Source organism: Centrocercus urophasianus, unplaced genomic scaffold, assembly GCF_019232065.1.
Source record: "Centrocercus urophasianus isolate 14NV4802_14NV808 unplaced genomic scaffold, USGS_Curo_1.0 seq_22, whole genome shotgun sequence".
In the NCBI taxonomy this organism is placed as follows: domain Eukaryota; kingdom Metazoa; phylum Chordata; class Aves; order Galliformes; family Phasianidae; genus Centrocercus; species Centrocercus urophasianus.
This window is the reverse complement of record NW_024884778.1, coordinates 13,265,036-13,290,806: the sequence shown is the minus strand read 5'-3', so window position 1 is coordinate 13,290,806 and position 25,771 is coordinate 13,265,036. Positions and strand designations below refer to the sequence as shown.

At 43.1% G+C, this 25,771-nt stretch overlaps 1 protein-coding gene across 1 annotated transcript in view; it reads right to left on the bottom strand.

Annotated features, from left to right (window-relative positions):
• Positions 1-25,771, bottom strand: part of WNK2 (WNK lysine deficient protein kinase 2) — a 105,778-nt gene that overhangs the window by 59,819 nt on the left and 20,188 nt on the right. The window contains exons 2-4 of the mRNA XM_042823754.1: positions 10,503-10,675; positions 9,310-9,530; positions 5,006-5,163 (exon numbers count right to left, since the gene is read on the bottom strand). Of these exons, the coding sequence (XP_042679688.1) occupies positions 5,006-5,163; positions 9,310-9,530; positions 10,503-10,675 (552 nt within the window). The remainder of the gene's footprint in view (positions 1-5,005; positions 5,164-9,309; positions 9,531-10,502; positions 10,676-25,771) is intronic.

The following is a 25,771-nucleotide window of genomic DNA, read 5'->3' as shown; positions in this document are numbered from 1 at the left end:
GCAGTGTTAGGATGCGGAGTGCAAGTGGTTGCAAATTCGAGCTAATGCACTGAGTGTGGGATGCGGAGGGAATGTGTGTCCCAGTGCAATCCAAGTCAGGTTGGAACAGGCAGAAGAACAAAGGAGTTACTGCACTTTTGTTGCAAGCAATCACCTGCATGATTCTACTATCAGCAAGCAATGCCATCAGCACCACCGGTGGTTGCCATTGAGATAGGCTGGTTTAGCAATAGGGATCAGTATGTTAGAGAGTTTTCTTCCTGGATGTCGGATGACACCACTGTGACACTCAGACCAAGGCAGGAACAGAGTTATTGTATTTTATATTCTAGAAAGAAAAGCATCAAGAAACAAACTTAAAAAATGTTTACTGTTCAGTCTCGGTTTAACAGAAAGAATAACGTTTACATTCCTGGTGCAAAGAAATTCAATCAAAAACAAAGTACATCTCCCACTGAGGGGTTGTGCTACACGCAGCATTCTGAAGCACTCCACTGCTGATCCTGCCCATGTGAGAATCTCAGCAACCCCTTCTGCCTTAGTGAGAAGCTCAAACTTTGGGTAGTCCTGGGAATAAAACTGTGTAATTCAGCCTCTCAATTTTCATCTATGCTCTCCTTCTATATCAATGCTAGTAATGGGTACAGCACGACAATGGCTACCCCATGAGAAGTGCTTGCACAATTCTCCCTTCAGGTGGTCCCCAGCCCAGCAGAGTGGGCAGAGCCAACTGCTGTGTGACAGCTCAGGCCACAGGCACAGCATGCTCCCCACACCCAGGTTTCTGCATCTGAGCACAGAGGCAGTGTCCCCCAGGCCCAGCAGCGAGCTGTGGCTGACTCACATGGCTCCAAGCGGGGTCCCCGTCTGCCGCCAGCTCTTCTGCAGGCACAGCTTCTGGCAGAAGCTGCTGAGCCCCCAGGAGCTGCTCCCTCTGGGACCAAGGACCTTCTGTGGGGCTCTGCTGCTCCTCTCGCACCCTTGCCTCAGAGGTCCTCCCCCTGCTCCTCCTCCATATCTGACAGTCCATGCAGCTCATGGCATGTGACAGGGCATTTTCCTCTCCACAGGGAGAGGTTAACTCTTTCCTTGTAATGGCAGCAATATCATTTTGTCCACCAAAGGAATCCTGAGGCCTCTGCTCCAGTTGCTCTTGTCTTGAGCTCAGCAGAAAAGAGCAGTACCAGTGTCTGCACCCAATGCGTGCTGCTTTGTCCTATTAGTCAGATCTAAAACACCTCTCTTACGAGCAAAGTGACCTTTTAAAACTTATCCGCAACAAACATTTTCTCTCTCTCTTAAGTTGCAAGAATAAGACCACTCTTACAAAGTTATAATTTACATATAACTCTGCTGTGTAAAGGCTATTGCAACAGAGAATGAGTTGGCTCAGACTTTCCTCAGAGTTTAAAAATGACTACTTAGGTCTGCAAATTGAAATGTAGTATCTAGTTAGGAATCCTCTGATTAATACTTACTCTTTACCATCTTGGATATTGTTTTGATAAATGAGGCTTATGAAGCCTTAATCAGCAATATTCCAGATGGCTAAGAGTTGTACACAAAGCTTTTCTAAGAATGCGGAGCATCAGAAGACACCTATATTGTTTGTGGCTCTAATCCTTTATGTCCATGCACAGGTGAGCTTACCATGAGCCAACCGCTAACAAATTTGGCATGCTGCTCACACAAACTCTCCTCAGAAAAACCATCACTAGATTGATGAGGCCAAAAGTGCACCCACTGCTACATTCAGGAGATGAGGCCCCCATGACCTAAAGCCAGAATACTGTTCTACTGTCATCACGTGAAGCATAGGGAGATCTTTCCTGAGATATACACAAAGATGGCATTTAGAGTAGATACTAAAGGACCACATACCTAAATTAAGCCAACAAGCCACGGTGCCAACAAAACAAACTTTTCCTTATAGGGGAGGAGTGAGCAGAACAGAAATACAATGCAAGCAGCTATCCTCATAAGGATTCAGGCAAGCAACTGCACCAAACATCAGCTGTATCCCACTTCTTTGAAAATATGTAGCACTCATTTCCAGCCAGCTCATACTGCAGAGCAGCAGGGCTTGCAGTCAGCAAACCTGATGACCCATCTTTTCCTCATTCCCTTCCCTACAGGGTTGGCCCAGCCATTAGTGCAGGAGCTAGCAATGAAGTTAACTGCACTGCAGAATAGCTTCTGATGTCTTTTTCACTTCCCTCTCTGAGTAGCAGTGGGTTGAAATCAGCACTCTAAGAAGGATTAAAGTAGCCAAAATCAGGGCCGCAGTCCATTGGGAAAGATTCAGCTTTGCCAAGATACAAATGTCAGCTTGCAACAATTTACATAGAAATGAGATAAAGCTGTTTCACTCTTCAGATGCATCTTTCTGCTTTCAGCACATCGTGACATCTCTTTCATTTCCAGCAGGGACACCCTCCTGTTTCTTGTGATAGTGACTTAAACTTTTAAACAGACTCCTGAATCATTTGCATCCTCCCTCTCCCATCAGGGTTAGTAATATCACAGCTGGTTAGCACAGCAATCCACAAGAGCACCAGATTCGGTCTTGATTTAACATCTTCATCAGTGACCTGGATGAAGGGACAGAACGCACCCTTGGGAATTTTGCTGGCAACACAAAGCTGAGAGGAGTGGCTGACACACCAGAAGGCTGTGCTGCCACTCAGCAAGACCTGGATAGGCTGAGAGCTGAGCAGAGGAAACTTGTGAGGTTCATCAAAGGCAAGTGCAGAGTCCTGCACCTGGGGAGGAACATGCATAGTACAGATTAGGGGCTGACCTACTGGACAGGAGTGCTGCAGAGAAAGACCTAACTTTCCAAATGACAATAGGTTGACCATGAACCAGCAATCTGCCCTTGTATCCAAGAAGGCCAATGGTATCTTGGGGTGCACTAAAAAGACCGTGGCCAGCAGGTCAAGGAAGGTGATCCTCCCCATCTACTCTGCCCTGGTGAGGCCCCATCTGGAGCACCGGGTCCAGCTCTGGGCTGCTCGGTTCAAGAAAGACAGGGAACTGCTGAGAGTGTCCAGTGGAGGACATCTCCCATATGAGGAAAGGCTGAGAAATCTGGGGCTGTTCAGCCTGCAGAAGAGAAGGCTGAGAGGGATCTTATCACAGTGCTTGTAAGTATCTACAAGGCAGGAGCCAAGTGCACTGGATCAGGCTCACTTTGGTGGTGCCCAGCAATAGGACAAGGAACAATGGGCACAAACTGGAACACAGGAAGTCCCATCTGAACATGAGGAAAAACTTCTTTTCTTCAAGAGTAATGAAGCACTGGAACAGGCTACATGGAGAGGCTGTGCAGGCTCCTTCTCCAGAGATATTAAAAACCCATCTGGAAGCTTTCCTGTACAGCCTGCTGTAGGGAATCTGCTTTAGCAGAGGGGTTGGACTACATGATCTCCAGAGGTCCATCCAATCCTTACAATTCTGTGACCACTTGGCAGACTGGTTCTCAGTGATATTAGCACAAAATATACCTAAGAACATTAAAATGCACATCATCTGCCACATGCAAATGTATGGGTATTGATGAAAGCATCTCTAAAAACCTGTGCAAGAGACTATCATTCACTAAGTCAGAAACTGCAATCTTGAGCTCAGGCAATTTTAACCAACCACAGTGCTTTATCAGACTTTATCTGTACCAGCATGATCCACTAAACTAAATGGAGAAGGCAAGTGGAATCAAATGCATTTCAAAATTGACCAGTTTTTATTTTTCATTTGTGAAGATTTTTGCTCTCTGCAAGCAGTGGAAAAAGAGAAACACTAATTTAGGACCGTGCTTCTGGCTGAGATGGATTCACTCACTACATCTACCATACTTTAAGTCTAACCAGTCCTCCTACCTTATAGGTGAAAAATATTATAACCACCTGAACTGTAGCTATTTTTGCAAATTGTAGCCTAGCCTACTTCAGAGAACTGTTCTTCACATCCTGAGTGTGCAGTCTGCATCTTTTGGTGATGGGAATGCACAAGGGCCAAGGCACATAGCTCATTGCGTCCTTTTGTAGAAACTGGAAGGAAAGAAGTACCTGGAAAAGCCTTTGACAAACCAGACTGTTTAGCATAACCTATGGGGCAGAAACTCCCATATTCTTGTTTTTACTTATCCAAGCAGAGCAGAAGATAACCACCACTGCCAAAGCATTTGGCAAGTCCCTTTTCTCTGCAGTCAGTGATTCCTCCACTGATTTGCAAGCTGACAGCATCTCCCAAACTCAGATTTTTCAAGCATTCACAGTGCAGCTCATGCAGACAAATATATTTGTCACATGGAGGTGAGGGTGCTGGGAAGGATACTTTTTTTTTCAGGATAGAAATCATTTTAGATTGGCTTCTTCTATGCCCCGATTTCACCTGCAAATGCAGCAAACCCATTTCCATGGTTCCAGTCTGGGAATTAACAGAGCTTGCAGAACAGATAAGCTCAGACATAAAGCTCCTCTGGCTCGTTCCCAAACTAAACATTGCCATATTTTCCCCTTTATATTTTCAGATAATTTATTACACATACAAGGTGCAAGAATCCGCGCTGGAAATCTGAATCAAACATCCTACACCACATAAATATTTAGTCTCCGATCTAAGAGTTAGGGCTTTGTTGGCTTGGTGGGAAACTTGATCAATTCTGACAACCCCTCTACAAGAAACAAGACAACAGCAGAGGTTCTTCCCTGCTCGTTTTCCCCAAGTCTCGCACACCTTCGGCTGAGTGAGACAAAATGGGCAAAGATTACTGAAAATACCACATGCAACTGCAGTGCAGGCAAACATAATTCAACACACAACTGCAAGCTCTTTGGAAAAGCCTGCAGCAGTTTCTGCAACTCAGAACTAAGACACCTCCATTTCTACAGCAAACTGCACACATAGGACAGCAATGACATCTCACACTGAACTACGCTTTTAAGCTTTCTGATCAGCAGATTCCAAATTACAGACATAACTGAAATTAAGGAAGTTTACTCACACAGGTTACTTTCCGGTAAATTTGAGCAGCATTCTGGCATTCTGAGTAGGGGTATTCTGAGGTAGCCATTTCCAACATGCACATTCCAAACGCATAGACATCAACGGATTCATCGTAGTGTTCCTCATACATTTCTGGGGCCATAAATTCTGGTGTACCTACACAAAAAAGATGGTAAATTATTCGTGAAGTCTGAAAGGTTTCCATCCCAGTCTTGTTCCGCCTACAGAAATGTGTCCATTGCAAATGTGCAAGGGAGCATGCGAGATTATTTCAAAACAGGGAAGTAACTAGAATAAGCTCAAGCATCCTCCAGGGAAGAAACCAAAAGTGTACACACACACATAGATCTCACTGATAGTATACACAGAGGGGGAAAACATACTGAAGTTTCAAAAGAGAATACCAAAATGAGATATGGCATGGTGCCTGAATACACTGAAAGCTACAAAATGGTTTCCTCCTCTGGATGAAGAGAGGGACACGCATAGAGGTCTGTGGTGGTGAAAAGGACCAAAGAAACAAGAAGCTTCGGTCTTGTTTTTGTCAATGCAAATTTGCATTTCTTCCTCCAGGGAGATGCGCAGCAACCACCAAGCTGATGAGACAGCACTTTGAAAGCAAGCGGTATCAGAAATTCATCTAGGAAGTCATGCACAAAGCATTAAACATGATTCTACCTCTGCTTCAATAGTACAGATCAGTGAGACTACTTGCAGAATAAGGTCCTACTCCAAAAGGGATTAGGGTGTCAGGAGACCAATAAAACTGGATAAATGAAGGGAAACATTGTACTTACTGCTTCATAACGGGAAGTTGCAGCGTTATGACAAGTACAACGCCTGCGAAAGTTCTCTTATACAGAAAAACGTGAATGAATGCAAAATGTTTCATCAACAACCTCAGAGTAACTCCTACGCTTCACACAGACTCAAGAGCAGCTCAGCCTTTGTCAAAAAAAAATCTCTGCACCAAAAAGGTGTGGTCTGGCAGAGCAAAATTAACACTTAGGTAATTCATTCCAGGAACTTTATCTCCTAAAGTAGTGCATGCTTGGGAGTCAAGAGCGATTTTTGTTTTCACGTACAGAAAAGATGAAGGAAGGAGATTAACACAGTTGTTTTCTTCGGGAGAGAGCAGTTCCAGTGAGCAGTAAACTGCCAAAAGGAAGGTGAGCAATCCCAGACCCATAACCTGGCCTTCAGCACAGCAGGATCTGCCTCAGCACCCACATCCCCTCTCCAGAGCCCTCCGCCAGCTGACATGCACTGGCAGCTCTGCTTTTTGGCAAGGACATCTCTACCATTGGCACAACTGTAATTAAACAACAGACATCAGGAGAAACACTTCTCAAATTTATATATGATTGGTGACTTGATTTAAGTTGTTGGTTGTTTTTTTTCCTAATGGTAGCATAAACTACGTCTCTCAAAATTAGGGTTTGTCTCTGAAACTGCTTTTGCATGCATCACAAAGTAGGCTGGGCCTAACTCACTAAACAAGCCTCAGTTCTGGCACTGCTGTAACATTCACAGAACTCTGCATCACTCTCTCCTTTTGTTGATGCTCCTTTCACCTTAAGGACATTCCTTCCTTCAGCCTTCATAAATCAGCTGGATCCCTGTCGTGAGAGCATAGCAGCCATGCTCTGAGTTCAGCTCTGACCCCAGGCCTTTTCTTCCAGCTTTCACAAAGGCTGTGGCTGCTGCTCTGAAATGGTTAACAGCTGTCAGAGCCTTTCCCAGAGATGCTACATTGTTTGAGAATGAACAAGACACAGACACAGAAGTGGATCTCATGAATTATGGAGCATTTAAAGTTCCTTGCACAACTGAAAAAATGATAGCAAGTAGTCTAAGAAGCAAATGATATTCTTGACACCATTCCAAATCACCATGAAAATGACATTTTCCACCCAACTCTTTGGGGCGGGAAGGAATACATGCAAGTACTCCTAACAAAGCAGACCATGGAAATGCGAAGGTGCTCAGCAGCTACTCAGCTGCACTCTGCAGCACAGGCTTGGCCCTGGCTGGCCTGCCTGAAGAGACACACCGCAAGGTCAGGCAAGCATCAGCGGTGGCACAAATGCAGCAAGGGAAAACCTGGACCTCAGCCACACTGACTTCATCATTAAAAATAATGTAGAATTGCAGCTACTAATATCCATTTAGAGCTACTCCGTCTAGGAAGATGAGGTGAGCAGTGAGGACAGCAGGGTGCACGCAGCTCTGGGACATGCAGCAGGATGGGGAAGCCAGACGCTGGGGCTGACACCTGTGGGATTCCCTCCCCACCCTGCCTTCTCTTCTTCAGCCTTCCCATTTCTCTGCCTGCACTCCCAAGCCTCAGCTTCCTGCTCTGGGACAGGGGGGAATTGCATTTTTTTCCTATCTGGATGTAAAGATGGGAGCTGGCCCAGCATCACCAGTATTTTTTTTTTACTTTACAAGGTGAGTGGTTAGGCCCTGGAACGGGCTGCCCAGGGAGGTTGTGGATGCCCCGTCCTTGGACGTGTTCAAGGCCAGGTTGGACGGGGTCCTGGGCAACCTGATCTGAATGTGTGTGTTTGGTGGCCCTGCTAGGCAGGGGGGTTGGAACTACATGATCCTTGAGGTCCCTTCCAACCCGGGTGATTCTGTGATTCTGTATTTGCAATCCCCCTAATTCTTTCCTTGGAGCAGCACAACTTGTGAAAAAGATTAATTTGGTTATTTTGCCAAAAAGAATACAGATAGCTAGCCAGCAACCCGCAGCCCTTTCCATCATTGAATTTGTTTGACACAACTATGGTCTGACAGTGCTGTTATAGGAATTCATTTTGCAAAAGCTAATATTGATATTTCTGATATTCCCAGCCCATGAGCAACTGTTACACTGCAAAATAAACTATGGGAAGGAATACTGCCCCTCAAAACAAAGAAATAAAAATACACTACTACAAAGTAAAAGCTAGAACAACTTAACAGATACAAACTAACATGATTTCACTGAAATCAGCAGCATTAAGGCATCCCACAGCAGCCAAGCCTATATCCACAGCATCAATCTTATGGCAACTTAAACAATATTGGGTTCTCAAAGTGTGAAGGCTGAAACTTGCACAGAAATCATACTAAATATAATCCCTAAATGTATGAGGCCCTATAATTACTTCGGCAACCACCGCTTTAAAGATAGCATGCCATTTTCATAGTTAGGAATAGTGGCTGTCACCAGCAGTCTGCTAATTCTAGTCATCTCAAATCTTATTTCCATTTACACAAGGAGCCAAATTATGACTGTGGGCACAGTAGCTTCCCTCACTTTCAGCATCCTTCCTCAAGGATTTGTAACTTTCTAGAACCATCACCTACAGACCTGAACAAGGCCAATTTGCTGAGAAAGATTAAGGTAAAAAAACAAAACAAAATGTTTGAGAACTCAGGGAAAGGATATCCCATTTGTGGTGTTCACACAGAAGGCATTAAATTTCACTTTTGCAAAGGAATGACCTCCTTGACACCATTCAGAACACATCCTCCCAGTTCAAGCAAAATCAAGCTCTGATACATTTCTACGTGGTACCCACATGAATCAGCTATTGTGTACCCTAGTGGGAATTTCCTTCAATTTTGTAGCTATTGATTTTTAATAAATTGCAGCTGTTTCAGTAGAACTCTGCCAGGATCAGGTTGGGGCACAGACAAGCTCTGCAGAAGCAATTTATTTTGCTGATGCCCGGTGACTGGGGATAAGCTGTTCCAGCCAGGGCAGCTCTCCTGTGACCTCCCTGCAAAGACAAGAAGCCTCCTTCTGCAGGGCACTGCTCTGAGGACAGGCTGCCAATGCCTTCAGCTGAAACAACTGTACTTATTCTCTCTCACTGGAAGCATAAGATTTCTCAGCACCACCTTGTTGGTGAGACAGCAAGGCAGCATGTGGCTTCCATCCCCCATCTCTTCTCTTTTCCCTCCCAAACAGGCACTGAGCCTGCTCTCAGGGGGATGAGATGCACAAGCTGTTGGGAACTGTTGCTGCTTCTCTTGGAAGAGAACAGAGAAGAATTTGTGGATGCAAAATAATATTTCAATTAAGAATTTACCATTGTAAAGGAAAGAGAAGGCCAAGGTAACATTTCCTAGATAGGCCTTACAGACGGACTTCTTTATAATGGTATGAAGGGAACAGTCACAAAACCACCTCAATCTCTACCACCAGCCAACACACAAAAAGCAAAACTACTGTGAAGTGTGAAGGGCAGACAAATTAAAAAGACAACCATCACACCAGCAGAAGGAAGCCAAAGAGAACAGACTGATTACCTATTACACTTTTGGCAAACGAAGCTCTCTTGAGGGTTGCCAGACCTAAATCTCCTATTTTCACAGATCCAGTTGGTCCAGTAATAAAAATATTGTCACATTTTAAGTCTCTGTGAATTATTGGTGGAGTTCTCGTGTGCAAGAAAAGAAGACCCTTCAGGATTTGCCGGCACCAACTACGCAGGACTTTTGGTTTCATCACTTTAAATCTCTTCAGATACCTACAGAACAAACAGGAAGAGAAGCTGGTTATAAAGAAAGCAAAGTGTTATTAAAGATTCTCGGGGCTTTAGCAGCTGAAGTTTATTTTTTATAAAAGCCCCTTATTAGATATCATAATAGCAGCTTAGAAACATCACCAAATTGGAAGAGATCTTTTTTAAAGGAGGAATTAGAGCATTCATTTGGGGGGAGGAAGATAATAAGCATTTTTGGTGCAAATACAACCAAATATTAGCAAGTCTAATAGCAAAGCAATTCACTCCATGCAGAGAACTGATTTAGAATATGTTTTATATCTCCAGAACAGAATAATACTGAAAATCAATTTTAGGCACAAGACTTTGGCCTCTGTATCATGCACCTACATTTTTACTATATGCCTAGAACACTGAGAAGGGGGAGGGTTCATTTTGGAAAAACATAAAAGCTGCCAATGCATTAGCAGAGCAGCACACTGGATATACTCAGTGATGAGCATTGCTCCCATTGGGGCTGAAAATCTGCTCCAGAATTCATGCCAACTGCTTTATATCAACCTTAACAAGATTGTCAGTAGCAAAGCTATTAATATTGTTTAGTAGATAACCTAGAGCATCTCCTGCTTCAAAAGGAGATGCTACCATTCGAGTGCTATTCTGGCTTTGATAACAAAACACACAAGCACAGGAGCAGAAGCAATCACAGAAACACACGCTGACAAATGGAAACGTCACAGGCACACAATGAAACAAGGCAGAGAACTGCTTCCAGTTACATAAGTGAAGCAGAAGATCGGGGAAGGGGAGACAGAGGCCGAAATTCTTCCTGTCAAGTCCATGCAGTCTAAGCACAGGGACGAATGACAGACACCAGAGAACAGCTCCATTTTTATCCTTTATCTCGAGGTGCCTTTTTTCAGTATGCAAAAGTAGGATTTTTCTAAAAATTTCCATAGCTATTCTTAGACTGCTCGCCAGGAGCACAGTACTTACGTCTTCAGTGTTCCAGAGGTCATCAGTTCGGTAACCAGCACGATGCACCTTTTTCCTTTTACACAGGATTCCCAGAAGTCATAAAACCTTACAATGTTTGGGTGCTGTAGACCTTTCAACATTTCTGCTTCTTCTTTAAATCTCTGTCTCTCTACTTTTGTTAATTTTCTGTCCTATAATCCAAAATAAAACACTATTAGTACGGAATGGACAGAAAACAAAGCCACCACGCTGCTACAACAGTCAGAATTCTTGTTATATGCTTGTATCAAGAACACTTACAAAATCTTTTACGTAACAGATGAGCAATGTGTATGAACTAGGGCACTCGCCTTAAACCCAGTGTCAAGAAGACAAAGACTTGCCTCAGAACAAAGAGCTGTCTGTGCTAAGCTACATGACAGCATTAATATTTCAGGCAACATAAACATACCAGTGTCCTGATGTATCAACACACGGCTATTTACTTCTTGTTTTTGTGAGGATCATTGTCTGAGAGATTAATAAACACAGAGTTTCACTTCCAGGTGTGCAACATCGTCAGTAGCAGAGCTACTGCCTCCCCTTACAGCCCTGAATACTGGACACAGTAAATGGCTGCACCTGTGAACACCTGGCAAGGGCTTCCAGGTGGGGTCCCTTGAGTAACCCCACTGCCTGTGCAGCTCCTTCTGTCTCTCCAGGGATGAATTAAGACAATACCGCCTCAAAAAACAAAACAAAACTAAACATTTTTTTCCTATTCGCTTTGCTTGCAGCCCTGCTTAATTTCAGAGCTCTCTTTAAAACTGACAAAAATTGACTCAAAAATTCTTCTTCACAGTTTTCTTTGGCTGCATGGCTACACTTATAATTTTAGCTCAGAAGCGTGAGCGATGCCACGTTCTATTACTCCATTTTTTCCCTGAAGAAATCTGGGAGCATTTACTGCAGGCCATAAAGCATAAGTTTAAGCAGCACTGAAGCCCAAGAAAAGCTGCTTTCCTTCAAGAGCTCCTGGTGCCAGAAACAGCCACATGCAACTCAGAGACATCAACCAAGTCCCCCCCAGTGCCATGTTTCTCAGCCCATTCTGCAGGCTCAGCACAGGAGGGCTGCAGGGGCAGATATCCCAAGTGATGCTGCCTGGCCAGCAGAAGCCTTCCTGCTCTAATTAGCACCACCCAACCTGACAGCAGGCACCTTACTCTACACCTGGCCCCTACAGAGGTGTTTCACCTGGGGCCATGCAGCCACTTGGCTCATGTCCCGCGGACAGCAGAATGTGCCGGGAGCAATGCAGTCCAAAACTGCCCTAGAAATGAAGCGTTTTAGTTCTCTAAAAGGCACAATTGTGTAACTGTTCTTACTTACAGGAATGCGGGCTCACAAATCACTGAAATTAATTAGTTCATATAGTAACCTCGGACTTTCTCTTTTTCCCAGTTAACCGGGGATGTTTGCAGCAGCGCACACTTAGCAAATTAAATTGGCAGCCCACTCGTTTGTAACCGAGATCCAGAGCGGCAAGGTCACTGCCATTTTTGATGCAGCCTGCCCTCAGCTGTGATTCCAGAGAGCTCAATGCAGCCATGAGAATTCACAGGGCTGCAAACAAGCTGGCTTTGCACTGAGATCTCACTCAGAAAAGCCTGGGTGGCAATGATGATGTTTTATCTGGGCTTGGAAGACAAAAGGCTGCTGCTCCACAGGCACAGGGCAGTATTGCCCTTGGAGAACCCAAGGACCTGGCCCCATCACCAGGGCAGAGGGGAGCACCCGGTCCAGCAGCTCTTGGCACACTGCAGCTCCTGCTGCATCGGGCTTCCTGCATTCTCTGTATTAAAAAATAATAACAAAAAGGTTGCCTAATGAGCCAGCACAAGAGAGCCTGAGAATTGCTTTCAAATCCATCACTCCTTCCCCTACTGCTGAGTTTCCTCTTAATTTAAGCCCTGTAGGATAAATCAGGCACCGCTGTTAGGGAGGAAAAGGAACGAGCCCTTGTGTGAGACAGGAAGAGCTCAGCCAGGGCCAGCAGGGAAAGGGAAAGAAAGCAACGCAGATCTAGCAAATTTTGAACAGCCTTCTAATTAAATGAAGTGATACTGAACCCCTCAACTCTTGTTTCCAGATTTCTGAGGACTGGGAGAAATTTTCCACCGCTACATTATGGACGACACCTAAAATACACTCTTCAGACTTTACAGACCACCATAGTTTATATATTCTACACACTAGGAGCATTTAGACTGGCAACAGAATATAAAGTACTTAAACACAAGCTGAGCAACAAAGTGATTTTGGAAGACATATTTTCTATATAGCTACAGGTTTGTTATATTTCCCCAGTCAAAAACCAGCTGAGCTCACACTCCTCAGGAGGCAGCCTGGGCCCATTTCTAACACAGAGGAGGGCAGGATGAGGCTGTGGGCACAGCAGCTGCATGGGCACAAGGGTGTCCCCAGCACAGAGGTGCTGTAAGGGCATGAACCAAGCTCTGCAAATTCCATGAGGCTCAGCCTGACATGAGCTGTTTGGCAAAACATAAGCTGTTCCTGAAAGGGCTTAGCAGTTCAACCGCTTGCTACTCTGGAGCAGCAAAACCTGAAGGACTCACTCAGCATTTTGTCCAAATCCAAAAGCCTTCGAAGGAATCACTGACCCTTACTCCCTGTCATTCGGCCCCCCCTAAAGTGGAATGATTTTGTGCTGGACACAAGTCAGAAACAACTTTAGGACAACCAGTTTTAAGATGGCAACAGGAAAGGCCACGCCAAAGATACAAACCCACAGAGCTGGATGTAAGGCATCATCATGCATAATCCAAACTCAAAATCTGTGAAAACTTGGGGGAGTGAAGAGAGTTTCCAGATTCACCCACTGAGTCACCAATAGTCACGCTGCCTGCATGGAGAAGGTTTGCAGCCCCACGCAGCCAAACACGCGGCTCTCGGGAATGCCGCTGTAACACAGCACACCTCCACTCAACAAGCTCTGCTTGGAGCTGCCCTGCAAGTTCGTGGTCGGTCTGCTGCACCACACTGATGGCACTGCTTCTATTCTGATCTTCCTCGAGACACGAGACTTGAACAGAAAATTGGAAGATGTTTTTAGTGCGATCTGAGAGATATCAGCTGGCAGATACCCGCGCACTTTGTCTCCTTTTAAGGTACCCCAGCTGCTCGACTCTTTCGCCCTCATGGGGACGCAGCCTTGGCTCAGGAAGCTGCATTGTACTCCCATTTAAAATAACCAAAGGTTTCTAAGTCTACTACATAGCACCAAGGTTTCTAAAATAAACTTCAACCTTCGAAAGTGATCACACTGAGCTGGTTTGGCCCTTCCAGACTAACTGGCTTCAAACAGAACCAGGCACAAAGCAAGCCAGCTGCTCAGTCTGCACTACCCCTAAGAAGGAATCTCTGAATTTAACCTGTTCTTCCATCTTAATAAAGATAGAAGTTCCTGTGAGGAACAGTCAGCTTAGAAGGATTCAGCCAAGATTTGTCTACTGCAGAACTAGAGCAACAGTGAGACCAGATAAAAGCAGCTTTCTCACAGAGCTGCATCAATTTTGCACATACACACACAATACAAACTCTCATGTTCAGCCTGTTATTTTACTGCAGTGACATAATCAAAAGCAGACCTAGCAGCATGGAAAGCACTAAGATATAAGAACAAATTCACTCTTGTGAGCAGACAGAGGATTGCACCCACAGGATTGTTAGAAAACTCATTCTCAAGTGCAGCACTGTCAAACCATGGTCAGCTGCCTTAGCTGTGTTTAGAATTTCCCATTTTGTTATTACAACTGTTTTGAGCTCCTGCAATTACCTATTTACTGTGTGCTCCTGGAGGAGCACGGCACAGCAGTGTGCATGGCTGGTGCAGGCAGGCTCAGCATCAGCAGGTGCACAGGCACTGCATCAGCAGGTGCACAGGCACAGCCCAGTCACACATGCAGCCAGGCTGTTCATGCCTCCGTAATTTAACCTTTCACATAAATAAACAGGCATTAATTGGCTTGGAGCTATACAATGTATCCTTCACTATGAAAGGCAGTCCGTAGCAGACAGATAGATAATAAGTATTAAAAAAAGGCTATAAATTGTAAGCCACCTTCTCAACGTTAATTTTCTTAGCGTTCAAATTCTTCCTGCTGCAAACCATACGATAACTGCACGGGCAGCCTTAAGCATCAGACTACTGAAAGCTATTCCCTTCTTTTTGGAGGAACAAACCAACTCCCAATTAGTACTGCATATCATTGTTCTTGGTAAATTACATATCAATTCACGGAGACTTGAGGAACGTGGTGTTTGTAGCAGGATGATGCATACAACTAAATTTCCTATTTGTTACTCATATTTCTACTAACCAGCCACCACCCAAGCATACGTGCTCTGTGCTTCTCCCTGTTCTTTCCAGGCAGGGCTACCAAAGCCTTCTCTTTGTTAATATAAAATCTAGCCCTTTATTAATTTCCTTGGTGAAGTATGCTAGCGAAAACTGGCATTAGTACATAAATGTGTTAATAAAATCAAAGAGAAGGCTATGAATTACGTTTCTGGAATGACACCCAAATTAACAGCAGGAACATGTTCTGTTAGTCATCCCCAAGCATAATTTCCTCCTGGCTGTAACATATGGGCTCTGACTAACTCTTTGAAAGTTATACAAGCAGGAGGCCAGCTTTCACCTGAGCTTGTAGAATATTCCTAAGAAAGATTAAGAAGTCAAGATTTCTTGCCTCCTACCTGTGAGAGGGTGACAGATTTGGGAATGAACAGTATTATCAACCAGTAAAGAAATGACATGAAATGGAAGAAAAATTAAGATTATACCAAGTTTTCCTTTGACACAGTAACGCCTAATGATGGTTAGAATTACAGAGCTGTACTTACTGCTAGCTATTTGTTTTTGCCTAACCAAACCAAGTCCACAGGTTGGAACATACTTCAGTCAGCCTGGTGAAACAGAGGTGAGCCAGGAGCAGCAGGCCAGAAGACAAGGGTGGATCTCACCTCAGCGCACACTTCACTACATCAGCTGTGCTCCTGTTTAGGGCTGTTTGCATCTTTTATCCAGGCTAGCAATGAAGAAAAGAAAACTGAAGAGGCACTTAAAATGTGGGAATAGAAATCAGATAGCTAAATCAGCAGAATGAACATCTGTTTCAGACTGTTTGATTTTTATATCTGTGTGCCAGAGCTGTACATTTGCTCATGCTCTCTAAACAGAGATCAACCTTGAAATATCAATCAGCAGCAGGATTCATTGACAGCTCTCTCCCACACAGCTATAAACTGCTTTACTGCAAACTTATCACCAAAAGTGCAGTTCTGGTCTGGCCTGTGAGTGTGAGAGCCAGACACCAGGTGTGGTGGGAGCGCACAGCACACACCAGACACTGCTTGCTTTGCTCCTGCTGTAATCTCAGGACATGTCAGCTGGTACCTGCATATCACTGTTAATTCCTTAAATTCTGCACTAGCAGTATTGTCTTTTTCTGAGAAACAGCACGGTTTTGGAAAAGTTCTCAAAGTAACTAGCAAAATAAAAAGATCTTTGAGTAATAGAGATTACACCTGTGCAAGGTAGATGATGTGGGGTCTGTATAGTTTTACAGAGGGTGACCAGACTTCTCACTTCAGGTCAGGGCTGAAGGCAAGGTCTGATACAACAGGAGTTATGCAGTTTGTAATAAGTGTAAGTTAGCATTTTCAGAATAATCCTGTGCTTGACAGAGAAACACATAGTACCCAGATGCTCTGTCCCACCTCATGGCTCTCCTCTTTCTCCATCAATGCTTCACAGTTCTAGAAATTAATTCTCCAATTTCTGAAGAATACAATTCAAAACCTTTCACCCATGCTAGAGAAGATTGTCAAGAGTGTTTTCCAACAACTAAGCCTCATTTTTTTTTTTTTTTTTTTTTTGTTTAAGTTATTCCTTATGAAGAACATCATATTAAATAATCTTTGAGAAATACTGGTAGAAATATGTCATTCTTATTGACTACGGAGCAAGATAGAGTGTACTGCAAAATCTGATCTCTTCCATCTTCATAACTTTTTGCAAGTTCTTCTATAAGAAGCAACTTTAACAGGAACAAATCTGGCTTACTTAACCTTTAATACTGTAATTCAGAGATCTTAAAAATTCAAGAAGGAACCAAAAAGCAATTCTGTATTTAAAATGAAAACTTTGCTCCTGTAGTACAATCACTTCTCACTTTTAAAATTAGTCTCATCCACTATCACAAGAATCAGGATTTCTCCCAAAGACAACTGGGAGCACAAGCAGGCTTAGACATGCAGCTCTTTGGACTATGAAGAGCTCAAGATGTTACCAAAGTAGCTCCTCTCACATACCAGGTTTATGCCCTTGTTATTATTATGCCTATGCTACCAATTTTTAATTGCACCCAGGATCCTTTATTCCTATTCCCCATACATCCAGTTATGAACTTGTGTCACTTCAAGCAGTTCTGAAGTAGAAAATCCCCCTTCTGCAAACGGCCAACAGATGCCATTAGACAACTTGCGAATCAGGAAAGATTTTTACAGCTTCATTGCACATCAGCTTTCAGCCAACATTTTTCTTCACTAAGTCACCCTCTGTGAAATTACAACCTACTATTTGTAAGCTGTATTAGTGAAGCGCAGGGAGGTTTCCCAGTGGTAGCTCATTTTCCAAATGCATTAAAAGCAATCCTTGCCCAAAAGGATGCTCACAATTCAGTGAGCAGGTCCTACAGGAAAGGTTGCAAGAAATTAAATTCATTTTCTGTAGTTGCTTCTAGAAAGCTACTGAAAATTAGGAGCTGAAATCAAACCACTGCAGCTAAATGTGGCAATGCAAAAAAGCTGAGCTTTCTTTCCTGCTGGATGGAAGTACAGTTTGCCCCTTTTTGAACTGCTTAAGGGATATGTCCTATGGCAGAGTGAGAATGAAACTCACCTCTTCTGCTGAACTCAGAAGTTAAAAAACTCGCCCTGCAAGGTGCAGCAGGAAGATGAATCAACATCTCAAAGCAAAGCTGTATTCAGGGGTCACGAAAATACGTAAGAAACCCAACACCTTGGGCAGAGACTGTTTTACAGATCAAAACCTCCAAACCCAACTATGGTATGATAACCTACAGTTTATGAAGTAAAAAAAAAAAACAAACGTCGCAAGCAATTGAACTAATTGCAGGCAGCACTTCATTAACTCTCTTAATCACCAGTACTTCACAGGTTCCACATAAGCTTATAAATCTAGATGAAATATCAGAAACAGTTCAGGCATGCCTGAAAAAATGACTTTTTCAAATGAAACTGAGATAAATGTGTGTGGGGAAAAAAACCAACAACCAACAGATAAATCTTGTGACATGAGACCACCAAAATACAACCTCTGTTTGTCACTGAACATAGAAATAAAATAATAACTAACACACAAAACAAACAGAGAGGAAAAAAAGAAAACACAGACCACTTCAGAGCTGTCATGAGATTTGATATTTTGCTGTTTTCTGGAATTCACTTCTGAACTAGCATTCATTAAAGTTTATGCAACAGTTCATGCTGCTTTTAAAAAAACCTTTTGCTTCACTTACTTCACGTCATCCATAAATACAGTATTTGGACACATAAGCTGCCTAATGCTATCAGACAGCATCTCTGAGCGATGAAGCCGAACTCCCACGTGCCCGTGGCCCCACTCCTATGTCTCACCCACAGTGGGCTGAGCACAGGAAAACTATCCTGACTTCTGCTTTTATATCCAGGAGTTTTTAAAGAGTACCAGCTGTAGGTTGGAAGACACAGAAAGATCATGCAAATAGCTGGAGGTACAGCGGCTGATGCTGGGTGCTTGTGGTAGCTGTGGTCACGAGGTAATCTTCTGTCAGAGCTGGGCTCTGCCACACAAAGGCAGATAGTGGTGGCTGCAGCTGTCTCCTGGAGGGAGATATTTCTGCGGGACTCCCTCCTGGGCTGGGTTGCCACAGCAGGAATGGAAAGAGATGTTTGAGGGCAGCTGCTGCCCAAAACCATCTTCAGGTGTCTGAAAGGGAACGCCAGAGAGATGCCACTGCCTGCAAAGGGCCGCCATCTCCTCAGCCGAGTGGGAGGGGGAGAGAAGCCAGGCTGCCCATGACAGATAAATATCCATCCATCCATGTTTTTTCTTCAGGCTTCTCTCCTTACTTCAAGGCAATTTGCTAATTAGCTCATTTTATGAAAACGAAAACCCCTCGAGTTTCTCTCCTCTGTGCACAACTCTGTGCTTTCCATAGGGCCTGCTAGGAGAGGAGCATTCCTCCCTGAAGGCCGCGGCGCCATTTTGGGCTGTGGGAGACCCAGCCCGAGCTGCTGCCCACCACCCAACATCAAGAAAAACTGCTATTCATCCCACGTTACCATTCAGCTTGTCAATGGCAATGCTCATTCGGACAATTAACTCTGCCGGTGAAATTAACTGGCACAAAAAAGAAATAGCAGAATAAGCCAATTTTTATTTAGACTTGCCCTGGCAAATATAATTTAGCTGCCTCTCATGTAGCATGCAGTCCTGCATTTCTAGCAGCAGATTTCATTTTCCTTTCCATTTCATCCCATTATCGCTACCATTTCCCATCCTGCTATAATATATCAGTTTGGGACTTCAGTTGCAAAACACGAAACACTTCACAAAGTGAGGTCCTTCCCTGTGAATAACTTAGAATCCCAACAAAAGGACAATACTCACAGCCACCAGCATTCAGAAAGAACAAACCGTTTCCTCAGCCCAAAGGCAGCTACCTAGCACAGATCTCCCAGTGCCTGTCAAGCGCCTGGTTCTACAAGGAAATCTGCTATGCACAGAGATGTTCTCATGGGTTTGCAGCTTCATTAAGGTATTCTGTAAATGATTAATATGTCTTTTGCATTAGTAGCAAAGGTAAGAACCAGCTAAAACACATTCATTACTATTTACTGACAACTGGAGAAGGTGACATCCGTATAATGATTTTTAGGTAAACTTCTAAATGCTTTCAATATTTATTAGTTTTTACTACACTAATTAGAACAGTCCCTTAAGATAAACCACTATCTTTAGAACTTGCATCTAATCAGAAATGCATTAAGAGGAAACACATTCAACCTATTGAGAATGGAGTACTGTTAAGTGGGAACATGTATTTTCTATGTCTAAACCTCTTGAAACTGTGCTGTATTCACAAAGCACAGGTTTACACTGTCTCATCAACCTTAGAGACACTCACCAAGGAGGCCTTCAGGCTTGGTACATAATTGCAAACCAACTACAACTATTACTCAGTAGGTTTTGTTTTTATTTATTTATTAGCTATTACTAACTCAAAAAAATTGAAATTAGCAGAAAAACATAGCACACCCCAAAACTTCTCACCAAAGCAGACAGCTGGACTGAAAAACATTTAACAGCCTTGGTTGCAGGAGGTCAGAGAAGCATTCACAAGTTCTCCAAATTTTTAATCCTACACAGTGATGAATGCATCTTGTGTTCAATTGTTCTTTTCACAAAAATTGCCTCAAGACATGCAAAAAAGAGTTAAAATATCTTTCTCACCGGTTGCTGCCTACCCAACACAGCAGGATACTCTAAGATGAGAAGACCTGCCTGCAAAGGCCATCAGGAGGCCCCTCTCCCCATCAGGAGGCACCTTTCACCAGGAGAAGGGCATTCTGCAGACAAGTACCTCTGCTTCTGAACACTCACACAATCATTTATGTGGTGTCTGGAAACAACTTGGGAAAAATTTTAAATGCTAAGGAGAGCTGCCACTTTTCCTGCATTGCTAACACCGCTTGACAACCTGTTAGAAAACACTCAAAGGCAAATGCCTCGCTCCTGGCCAGGATATATTAATCAACGTCTGCCACAATGGTTAAGAACTAAGCTGAGAGCATCACATTCATAACCAAATATTTTTTTTTTCTTTTTTGCAGTCCCTTTTGCAAAGCATGACATTCTACAGCCTTGCCCAAAAAAATAATACTAGCCTGACAGCTAAAATGTACTAACAGCTAAAAATTCAAATTCACATCCCGTCAACAGCCAAGCATGAAAGAGTAACAACAACATAGTTTCATGAGAAACAGATCCTGGCTACTTCCCAATGAGATTATATGTTTGGGTTGATAAAGATAATAGCATTGACATAATAAACTCAGATGTCTCTAACACATTTGTTTCACATTAAGTAAAAAAAAAGAAAAAAAAAGTGATACAGAAAATACGTATTTAGGCAAGTTATTAAAAAAATTGGTTCAAAATCATTAAAAATAAAAATTATACCCATAAAAATTGCACCTCCTTGATGACATTCAGTAGCCAATGAAGTGATTCACATTTTTATAATAAACTGTGAAAAAAGCACGGTTACTAATACATTTTACACCTTGGAAAGAGTTAGAATGCTGAAGCATAAAGACGAGAGGTCACAAAGAGACTGAGATGATTGCATAAGCCAGGCACAAGCACTGCCAACGCTCCACCGATCACGGGTTGTGTAACTCAGGCCGCAGGCTGCAGAGGCAGCCATGAGCAGGATAGCCAGCTTGGCATGGCTGAACAAAGACACGGCAGCATCACCAGCCAGCAAGGCCTCTGGGCAACAGGAACGAGAGGTTAAAGTGGGAGCAGGGAGCAAGAAGGGTCTTTGAATTTCCCTGCTGTGAAGAGCATCTCCATTGCAAAGCATGTTCTTCAATATGCATCTTAATGTGGGTCTAGAGATCAATGGGCCACAAGCATCACTACAGAACTGGGCTACACAGATCGTGAGTCCAAGGAGCTCAATCTGCTCCATGTGTCAGAGAGAGAAAAGAATTATTTGCTGACAAAGTTCAGTGTGGGAAAACTCTTCTATCAAATGCAAGGTTATTCTGCAAGCTGAGATTCCCATCAGCAAAAAATCACACTTCTGCTTTCTTTTTTCTTTCTTTTTTAAAGCACAGCAAGGTGGCCAGCAGCCTCCATTCTGCTGCCCGTACCTCAGGGCTGGGTGTTCTCCTAAGCAGTATGCTTCACTTCATTCAGCAGGCCTGGCCTTGAATCAGAGATTAATCTGATCTAAAACACGTACGAACCAAGGTCCACGGGAGATCCAATGAGATGATCACAGTGCTACTTTCTGACTTGAAACCTCCACAACCATACTACCATCAGTTGCTCTTGGCCAAAGTCCTGGAATACTAATTTGGATGCTGGTTATCAAACACGATCAGGAGCACTCAAACCTTGGCTAGACAAGACACATGAAAACATGAAGTCAGCAGCACCAAGTCTCAACAAATTTGAGCTGTGCTAAGTGATAGGAGCTCTTGCAGCTAATCTTCCAGCACTAGAGCTGGAAAACTGGACAAGCGAAAGAACCCCAAAACAAAGAAAAAAATAAAACATTTATTCATCTATATCTTGCACTGATACATTCACAGTTGGTGGGCATAGATAGGTATTTTATAGGTTGGTGTGTTCAGACCTCCTGAAGGCAGATCTTCAGTTAGCTAAAAATCTCAAGACTACATAAGTATGTATTTTAGAATGTAATGCAAGGAATGTTTGATGTACCGGATTTAACAAGCGGCATCAGACATTCAGAGACGCTGCAGAAAGTCAGAATCAATCAGAAAACTGAGGACAAAATATGCAATTTTATTAAAGATTTCAAGAACAGTATACTTCAAATACTTTTAACTGAGAAAAATCAAGTTATAGATAGGAAAGTAATGGCCTGGTAGCTTGGTCTTCAATCTCAGATTTAATGTAGGACATTAATGTGTAGGACAGATACAAGATATTCTTGTTAAAGAAGCGTTATTTGTCAGAAAAAAAAAAACCAAAAGACTTAAGTATGGTTAACTATATATTATTTCCTACACTTCTAAAACCCAACAATAAACATAACTAGAAAATGAAAATATCCAAATCAATCAATTCTCCAAGGCAATCATTTACTTTTTTTTTTTAAATATCACAACAGGCAAGATGCTTGATCACACTTAATAGCAGTATTTAATAAAGTATTTATTTTCATTGAAAGGAAGTATTTGTGTTTCCTTCCCATGCTTCCACTGACTCCTTACCCCAAGACAGCAGCACTACCTGCCTTAGATCAGTTTGTATCAAAGACATCAGAAAGCTATCAGGAAACTCCTTTCAGTTTGGCCAGTGTTTGACTTCAAGTGCACTAACAAGGCACTACAGACGAGAAGAACCCAGCTACAGAGAATTAACCCAGTGGAAGTACTTGCTCTCTACTATTAATTAAAGCAAATAAAAAGATGGAAATTTCTTGCAATGAAACAACCAAAGAAAAGGACAATCTTATATTAATTTGAACAACATCACCTGGATATTTTTTTTTTTTAAGACAAATTGCAGTGCCTGCAAAATTTAGTACTGAAGAACCATGTGGTTCAACACACAGTAAACAAAATGGTTGTGCATTCAACAGATGAATAACATTAGTGTTAAACACTCACTGAGGTGTTACAAAGACTGTTTTTACCCCACGTATACACCTCTCCAATCAACACATGTTAAAAATGAAGAGCAGCAAAAAAGTCTACTAGAAGTTAAGATAAATTGTCCAGGAACAACGCCCAGCGTTCACGCAGTTTCAAAATGCACTATAAATATTCTTTAAACTTTCCAAAATTCAAGTATTTCATCTCTCCTTGGAGATTTTCCTATTAATAAGACCAATCAATATGCCCTTTTAAGACTGAAAGTGCTGGTCTCTCTGAAGTCCCTGTGGCTTGCACAGCATGAAAGCTTTTTCCTAGTATGAAACAACAGCTTAATTACTAGTGACAGAGAACCAGCAATTCAAGTAAGACTTATTTTAATCTCCAGTAGTAATGGACACTCACTGTAAAGAATGCAAATCCTGTCATTCTGTTTCTCACAGTCACCAGCATAAGTGACAGGCGAGTACACAGAAAGTTTCACTGGTCAACAAGTTATTGTTCAGTCATGGGAAAATGGTACTCATACAGAAAAATGAAAGCACAGATGTCATAGAGTAGACAGATAAAGAATGAAGAGAAGAAAGAATTTAACCACATCAGCAGACATACCAGCAACTGCCCGGGGACAAAGCATCACAGGATATGGCCTTACAGGAAGGTGTTCAAGGCTTACTGAAACTAAAAGCAAACCAAACACCCTCAAATTATTGTATTTACCTTTGATTTCTGCTTCAGTCAGATAACTGTTCCCATGCAGCACTGCCTGCCTACCAGGCACCCAGCACCAGCTTCCCCCAGTGCTCACCTTGCAGCATCGCGCCACAGGGCTCCACGCTCTGAGCAAGAACAACTTGCAAGAGGTTAGGGATGCAGCCACATGAGGCTTGGTCCAAGGGTAGGGTATTGTCACCAACAATCCTTTCTAAGGAGTTTTCTTGGGAGAAACCAGTTGGAATATGTTCCACATAAAGTGCTTATGCTTGAGACTTCTGAACTTAAACCACTTCTCCCCTGTGAAACATCACTAACAACAGGCTTCCACGCTTCTGCACGTGCATTCATGACCCTCAATTAAGGTGCAAGCATTTGTTATATGTGCCAAACAGCAAAGGACACCCCTGTTCTTTAGCCACCCACACTGATCAAATGGGGTTCTGTTTTTAGGTTTTACTCTCTGACTTACCTTTCAGGTAGGGATCATTTATTGCCAGCTCATGAGAAAGAGGCAGCTCGCCCTGTGGAGAGGAATTCACAGAGCTGCTTCCCCAGAGCACAATGACCCAGTGCAGCCATGCCACCTGCCTGCTCTTGGGAAAGAAGAGGCAGACCTTCCTTCTAAGCCCCCCCAAGATATCCTTTTCATCACACCTAATCTTTTCCAAGCAATTCCACTCCACTTCTACCACTGCCAACCTGGTGCCAAAAAGAGTGAACCGGTCTGCACAGCTTCTCCTTAGGCCAGCAGCAACTGGCTGGGCTTAAACACCCCCAGATGACCAAAATATGCTTGCTGAACACTGCTTTTCCACTGTACTACAGCAAACAGATCCTAAAACAGTTTGAAGAAAAGAGGAGGGGGAGAGGAGGGAGGACAAAAAAACTACTTCCCAGCTCCACATATCAGCTCTCTCAGTTGATTCCCGCTGGGTCATTACTTCTGTCTGCAACTCTACTGCAGTCTGAAGTGGTTGTTTTGTCTGTATATGGAATTCTGGAAATTTGTAAGGTATCAAGACTTGCACCTCCTTCAACAAACAGCCTCACTTCAACCAAATCATTTCGCTTGGGCACTGCTGTCCTTCTGAAATCAGAGTACGCAGACAATTAGCTGCATAATAAACTCAGGTGAGACGCCATGATAAATAACACAAATAAGGCATGAAGATATCTTGAAAGCTTATATAAGAGGACAGGGCTGTCTTCAAAACCCATCATCACATTAAGGTCCAAGGCTATGCACTCACCCAGAGCTGGCCATGCATGAGCCCAAGGCGTGTGTTGCAGTCTCAGTCCCCACAGCTGCATTCAGGAACAGCAGCTTGTCCCTTTATTAACAACTCACACTGATATGCATGCTAGGGTGAGAGGGTGAGAGTTATGAACAGCAGTTCATACACGAAAAGAATATGAAAAAATATTAAAAATCACAGTGCAAGTGAAGGTTAACTTCAAAATAGCAAAAAAAAAAAAAAAAAAAAAAAACATGCAAACAGATTCCTTTACTCCGATTGAAAGCTGTAAGGGATTTCTGAATTAAGCTTTGTTATAAACACCACACAGTGCATTAGTGCACATTTCTCAGGCACTTGTTGACCACAAAATGTTTCAAAATGCTAATCACACCTTATGGATCACAGTTTGTCAGGAGGAGTCAGATGCAGCAACGATGCAGAGGTGTTTCAGAGATCACAGCAAGTCCGAGCTGATTCGGGCAGCCCTTTTAGGCAAGAAAGTTTCTCTCTAGAAACTGAGCCTTCCGTTTATCCTACCAGGCAGTACCACCACAAGGGCACATCCCAGGAAATCTGGGCACCTGACTGCGCTGCTGGTCTGCGGGAAGAGGTGCAGGAGTTCTTTCTTCCAACTGGTGGCAACTGTAGAGCTCTCAATCCTATAAATTATTATCCTGTTAGTATGCCAAGCAGCACCAGCTTGGGCATATGCTTATCTGATTTATTTAACACCATCTGCCTTCATGCGCGAAAGAACAGTTTGAGTCACACAGGCTCTGAGTTAGTTTCCAGAAGAGCACTAGTGGAAGTGATTCACGCTTTCACTAAGTAATACTACACAACTGT